Source organism: Octodon degus, unplaced genomic scaffold, assembly GCF_000260255.1.
Source record: "Octodon degus isolate 3935 unplaced genomic scaffold, OctDeg1.0 scaffold00048, whole genome shotgun sequence".
NCBI classification, from domain to species: Eukaryota; Metazoa; Chordata; class Mammalia; order Rodentia; family Octodontidae; genus Octodon; species Octodon degus.
The window spans coordinates 10,327,564-10,334,474 of NW_004524624.1; the positions used below are offsets into that span (position 1 = coordinate 10,327,564).

General features: G+C 44.5%; 1 protein-coding gene across 6 annotated transcripts in view; it reads right to left on the reverse strand.

Moving 5' to 3' along the window:
* The window catches only part of Setdb1 (SET domain bifurcated 1), a 61,387-nt gene that overhangs the window by 27,475 nt on the left and 27,001 nt on the right, over window positions 1–6,911 (reverse strand). For 4 of the 6 annotated variants that reach the window (XM_023716367.1, XM_023716366.1, XM_004632384.2 and 1 more), the window contains exons 10-14: window positions 4,908–5,037; window positions 3,142–3,280; window positions 2,897–3,055; window positions 1,167–1,799; window positions 286–402 (exon numbers count right to left, since the gene is read on the reverse strand). In XM_023716367.1, coding sequence (XP_023572135.1) covers window positions 286–402; window positions 1,167–1,799; window positions 2,897–3,055; window positions 3,142–3,280; window positions 4,908–5,037 — 1,178 coding nt within the window. The remainder of the gene's footprint in view (window positions 1–285; window positions 403–1,166; window positions 1,800–2,896; window positions 3,056–3,141; window positions 3,281–4,907; window positions 5,038–6,911) is intronic. The other 2 variants (XM_004632385.2, XM_023716368.1) reach the window with 2 other exon arrangements.

Consider the following 6,911-nt stretch of genomic DNA (forward strand, 5'->3'; position numbering starts at 1 on the left):
TATATGTTTTTTTTTTGGTTACAATATATTATTCAATCATTCTGTCTTCATTTCAAGAAATGTTCAAGAAATGTGCTGGGAATTCAAGACATAAGATTTAGTTAGTAAAATGGCCACTTGAGTGTTCTATTTTTTTTCAGAACCAGGGACTGAACTCAGGCCCTTATGCTTGCCAAGCAGGCACTTATTCTACTGAGCTTTCTCCCCGGCCCCGAGTATTCTATTTTTAGTGGAAATAAGAAGAGCTCCTTGGTCTTCTGAGTGCTCCCATCCCTGACTACTCACCCTGTAGGTAAACACTCTTCGAGTCTCTTGTACTGGTAGCCAGAGTTAGGGTTGATTTGGCCTCCTGGGGTACAGGCTGTAGCTTGGATAGTTAGCTGGTGGCAGGCACACTTGGACCTGTACAAGACAGAATGGTACAAGAGCTAGCACCGTGCAATCTTCTTTAGAGACAGAATTACTAAGAAAAAGATAGGGAGAGGTAGCAAAAGTTTTTATCTTTCATATATGTAAATGAAGAAAGAATAAGACAGTGTGCTGGGTATGGTGGCCCACATCTGTAATCCCAGGTATGTGGGAGGCTAAAACAGAAAGACAAGTTTGAGGCCAGGATGAGCAACCCAGTAAGATCCTGTCTCAAAACAGAAAATAAAAGGGGCCTGGCCCTAGCTCAGTCCTTTAAGTGGCTGCTTCCACAAAGCTGTCAGCCTCAGGTTCCTGGAGTTCGAACCTCACAACTCTCCCGCTGGCCAAAAGTGCCCTGAAGGCATTCGAGGAACCAAAAAAAAAACAACAAACAGAAAATAAAAAGCACTGGGGATGTAATTTGTTGCTTTCTGGATTCAATCTTTAGTTATCCCCTCAAAAATATTAAAATAACATTGGTATAGAATGAAACAGAATGAAACAACTGAAAGCTTGAGGGAGGGAAGCAGAAAAAAAGGGGCAGAAAGAGAGGCAACACAAAACACATATCCAGGGTTATTCTCTGGACCACATCACACCCAGCCTCTTCCACTCACTGTCACAGAGGCCAATGGCGGGAGTTCTAGTAGCAGGTGATAGTAAAGGGAAATGGGGAAAGCAATATAGACATAAGGCAAAGGAAGAGGAAAAAGACACTCATGAAGTTGGAGGCAGGGGCAGCAATTCTCCCAACTTACTTGTCCCGACACCCATCCTTGCAGTCACAGCCAACCAGAAATTCGGGACCTGTGTTAATGAAAACACCCTTGCCTGGGATTCGTTCCTTGCTATAGGCCACCTGAGGTGGAGGGGTCGTGTCAATCTCATTGACACAGGACAGGGGAACATCTTCCTTCCCATAAGTGATATCCAAAATATAGTAAAAAGGCTTATAGGGCTGAAATTTTCGGTCCACTAGAACATAAGGATCCAAACAGAACATCTCCAGGAAGAGGAAATCACATCCGGTTTCAAAAAGGTAGCGTTCAATCTCTTGCATTGTCCGAAGGCAGAGGCCACAAGGTGTCTTATAGATAACATGAAAGCCCATTTTGCGATTAACTCGGCGCCGGGCAGTCATCCGCCGGAAGTCATATAATAATGGGACTAACAGAGGATTCTTGCCTCGGTACTGCTCATTCCGCATAGGCCTGATCCGAGACAGACAAGTATAGCTGCAGACGTGAGGTAAGTAGAAAAGCTTCTCCATGGGGGCCCGGTAGGAGGGCTCTGTTGGGGCCCGCTCCAGCATGCCATGGAAGGCAGGTGGTGCTGGAGGACCTGTGGGTGCAGCCGGGGCTGGGGTAGAGGCTGTTGAGCCTAAAGGTGATCTGCAAATGGGATGCAAGAGATAAGGTCAAAAGGCAATAAGCCTCCTCTGTTGTGCAATAAGCCCCCTCTGTTGTGCAATTAGAAATGGCTAGCTAAGCCATTTCTCTCACCTTTCAAAAAACTATTCTTTTTTATTTGTTTATCTTTGAGATGAGTCTCACTGTGTAGCCAGGCTGGCCTTGAGTTTACTATGAAGCTAAGGCTGGCCTTGAACTTGTGATCCCTCACCTCAGCCTTTTGACTGCTGGGATTATAGGTGTGTCCCCCATATCCAACTCAAACAACTAACTATACTCTCTCTTTTTCTTTTTAGTATCAGGAATTGAACTCAGGACTTGCCAGGCAGGCACTTGTGCCACTGAGCTATATCTCTGACCCAACAACTGTGCTCCTGAAGATAAAGATGACACAAGAATGTGAGATTTTCCTTTGTCTTATCAAATCTGGACAATGAAACTTACTGGTTAGTCTTTGTTGACTGAGAAATTCAATTTCAAAAGTATACCTTTTTTTTTTCCACATTTATTTAGTGTGTGAGTGTGTGTGTGTGTGTGTGTGTGTGTGTGTGTGTGTGTGTGTCCAGCTCAGCCCACAAGGGGGCGGGGCTGGCTGGCATGTGGTGCTGGGGGATCGAAATGCGGTCCCTGTGCTTCGCCAAGCTTGTTCCAAGTAGGTGCTTTAGACCACTGAGCCATCTCTCCAACCCCTCAAAAGTATACCTTATCCTGCCTGTAAATTTATGGAAGTAATGCCCAGTCTTCTACAAAACCTATTTACCTTCACGTCCTATAAATGTCGTAATGCCTAGGATTCAAGAAGAGAGATGGTGCAGTCTGGTTTTTACTATAGAGCACTGATGGTACCATGTTCAATGAGAGGTTCTAACAAATGTCTCTTGGTCATGCCATTTCTAGGCACCTAGTTTCAAATCTAGCTCGTCTTTTGTGTTACCCTTTTAAGATGAAAGCTTTCTTTTAAATCTAAACTAACTCTTCACCATCATAACCTAAAGCCCCTGGAGCCGAGGAGCCAGTCCCACAAAGTCACCAACAGTCTGTGCTGCCAGCCCACCCACAGAAGCTGAGATTTTTCTCACCTGAATGTCTGGTTGATCCCAGGCTTCCCACCAGGGACATTTTCACTGAGTGCAGGGGATGTGGGGGAGGAATGACCAGAGCCCACAGATCCTGGTCTGAAGGATGTGCTCTTTTTGGCTACCTGCTTCCGTGACTGAGCAAGCTGGCTTTCTAAACTTCTAGGAGATGTGAGAAGAGATCATATAGTAAGGGATGCAGAAAATGTATGAAAGAAATTGAAGAAAAAAGAATGAATAGCACTCACTCATTGTCACCTGCTTGGGGAGACAAAGGTGGAGCAGGTGGAGCTGTAGGTTGTGGAGGCTCCACTGGCTTGAATTGGGTTCCAGTGCTCGTTAGGTCCTGGGTGTACTGGACAACTGGACCCTTGCTCCTCACAGCACCTATAGGAATAGACAAGTAATCACTGAGAAGGTAGTAGCTGTATTCGCTGTATTCATTCACATTCCTGATTCTCAACTTTTATGCTACTAAAAAAACAATTCAGGGGCCGGGGAGATGGCTCAGTAGAATAAGTGCTTGCCTGGCAAGCGCAAGGGTCTGAGTTCAATCCCCAGTTCCGCAAAAAAAAAAAAAAAAAAAAAAAAAAAAAAAAATTTAGCCAGCTGTGGTGGTGTATACACATAATCCCAGCAGTCTGGGAGGCTGAGACAGGCAGATCACAAGTTTGAGCCCAGCCTGGGCAAATTAGTGAGACCCTGTCTCAAAACAAAAGAGAAAAGAAATATTGGGAATGTACAGTGAGAAGGAGCTGGTTTCAATACCCAGTATCGGAGGAAGGGAAAGAGAATGAACAACTTAAATTATTATAAAAAAGGTGGCAATACGAAGTCTATACAAGGGGCTGGGAAGATGGCTCAGTGGAATAAGTGCTTCCCTGGCAAGCACAAGGGCCTGAGTTCAACCCTCGGTTCCGCCACAAAAAAAACAAACAAACAAAAAACAAAGTCTATGCAGGGGCTGGAGTTCGATTCCCAGCCTGCCGTGCCAGCCCTACCCCCAGGACTTGCTTAGATGGCAATTGAGACTGGACATGGTGACGTGCGCCTGTAATCCCAGTGCTTGGGAGGTTGAAAAACAGGAAGGATCACTACAAATCTGATCTGTGTAGTGAGACCCTGTAGATCCCGTACTAAATATATTTTTTTAAATTTTTATTTATTTGTGTGTGTTGTGTGTGTGTGTGTGTGTGGGGCCAGCTCAGCCCACCAGGGGGCGGGGCTGGCTGGCATGTAGTGCTGGGGGATTGAACCGCGGTCCCTGTGTTTTGCTAAGCTTGTTCTAAGTAGGTGCTTTAGACCACTGAGCCATCTCACCAGCCCCCCGTACTAAATATATTAAAAAAAAAAAAAGTCTAGGGGCCAGGGAGATGGCTCAGTGGAATAAGCACTTCCCTAGCAAGCGCAAGGGCCTGAGTTCAATCCCCGGTTCCGCAAAAATAAACAAACAAACAAACAAACAAATAAAAGAAAGAGACCCTGTAGACCCCGTACTGAATATACCAAAAAAATAAGTCTAAAGTGCTAAGATCATTAGTTCCCACTATCTAACAAGAGGAAATGCTAGCATCTATTGGGTTTGACTTAAATATCAGGACTTTATTTCCCTGCCTCAGACAATTCATCTCATTAATTGTAATTTGTAAATATTTTGAAAAATTTATTTTGTGATCAACTAATGTGGGTGGAAAAACCAATCAGAAAGTATGACAGAAACATAAATGATTAAAACCAGGATCAAAGTAAAAGAAAAGACAGACACAGACTACAGTTAACACCCAAAGCAGGCAGTGCTCACGTGGCTAACAAAGGTAACTACCACCACCCTAAGCTGAGCCAGCACTGCAAATCCATCCCCACCATTGGAAACAACTCAGCATGTCCTGTTTCCAATGAGTCAGTAGTGTCACTCTGGTTTAAAAAAAAAAAAAAAAGCACAGCCATTGTGTACAATCACCTTTGCTGGTCTGCTCGTTTCTCCCTCTCCTAGTATATTTATTTCAGGACATACCCATATTTGGACGTGTCCTGAGCTGCCCCCCTTGCTTCTTCTCTAGGGCAGAGGCTGAGGATGTCTTCATGCTGAACATGGGCTCCAGCCGTGTAGACCCTCGATAGATCCACTCACATCTCTTGTCATCCTGAGAGGCAGGACAGGACATCAGGGAAAAATGAGTTAAAGGTAAGAATCTATCCTATTGCTTGTGGAGAGCATACAAAATGTAGCATCTCTGGGAAATCTTGATGTGCCCCAAACTTCCTATGTACTCATTTATGTGCCAAGATCCATGATAAGTAACAGGAGTATGAAAAAGAAAAATAGCTGTGGCGATAGCTCAGCCTGGCAAGCACAAGGATCTGGGTTCAATCCCTGGTACTGCATGCTGTGCTGGCCCTGTTTCTGATGTGTCAAGCCAGCCACCAAGACTGGGCAGGGTGGCACATGCTTGTAATCTCAGCACTGGGGAGGCTGAAACAGGAGGAACACTATGAGTCTGAGCTGTGTAGTAAGACACTGTACCAAATACATTAAAGAAACATACAAAAAAAAGAGAAAAATACGTAATTTCATTAAGATTAAAGAGTTGAGTCGAGTGTTGCTTTATTTTTTTGAAAATTTTTATTAATATGGTTGTAGTACACAATGGGTACATTGTGGAGAGTTTGTAATCTTAATTTTTTCACCTCTCCCATTTCTTATCCTTTTAAAAAAATCTTTTATTTATTTGGTACAGGGTCTCACAACACAGCTCAGACTTGTAGTAATCTTGTCTCAGCCTCCCCAGTGCTGGGATTACAGGCGTGTGCCACCACACCTGACTTCAGTGGCCAGCTTGGCATGCCTGTGGTTCCAGGGATCAAACCCAGGTCCTTGTGCTTGACAGGCAGGTACTTAGACTGAGCTATCTCCCCAGCCCTCTTGTTCATTTCCCATTTGCAAATTTTGTTTGTTTGAAGACAGAGTCTTGCTATGTTCTGGCCTTACACAGGATGCAATTCTCCTGCCTCTGCTTCTTGAGTGCTGGAATTACAGGCATGTGCCACCATGTCTGGCTCTCATTTGCAAACTTTTTTTTTTTTTTGGCAGAACTGGGGATTGAACTCAGATCCTTGCATTTGCCAGTCAAGCGCTTATCCTACTAAGCCATCTCCCCGGCCCAAAAGCATTTATTTTATTTATTTATTTATTTTATTATTTTTTGTGGAAGTGGGGATTGAACTCAGGCCCTTGTGCTTGCCAGGGAAGAGCTTATTCCACTGAGCCATCTCCCTGGCCCCCGTTTGCAAACTTTGAAAGATCTTGAGAATTTCAATTCCCTGAGTCATCTTTGTCCTGTAACCAATGAAGAAATGGATACAGTTGCTTTCCCTGTACTTGCACATAATGTGACTAGTTCAGGGTGTGCATAGGTGTGTGTGTGCGCGCGCGCGTGTGCACGCCAAAATCATGCAGATTAATACTACAGTAAAATTTACTTTCTTTTTAAAAAATTATTTATTTGGTACAGGGTCTCAGTAAGCAGTTTCTGGGCCAGCAAGGCATGGGATACTGGGGATTGAACCCAGGTCCTTGCGATTGCCAGGCAGGCACTTAGACCACTGAGCTATCTCCCCAGCCCAAAATTTACTTTCAATAATCAACTGAATCCAGGTGTGGTGGTGCACAACTGCAATCCCAGCACTGAGGTGGCTGAGGCAGGACTGTTGAGAGGTTGAGGCCAGCCTTAAGGCCTGCCTAAACTGCATAATAAGACTGTCTCAAAAAAACAGCAAAACAAAAATAATGATCAACTAAGAAGAAAAAAAGGAAAGAAGAAGAGAGAGGAGGAAGAAGGACACGTGAAAATAAAGGGAACGAAAACAAAGAAGGAGGCTCCCTCTCGTCCTTTTCCAGCGCCGGTCAAGTGGTGGCCTGTACGGGGAACCCTCGTACCCTCCTCTCTTCAAACTCCTTCGACATAGAAGAGACTACACCAAGGTCAAAGTGCTAAGTATTGGAGACTCATCAGATAGG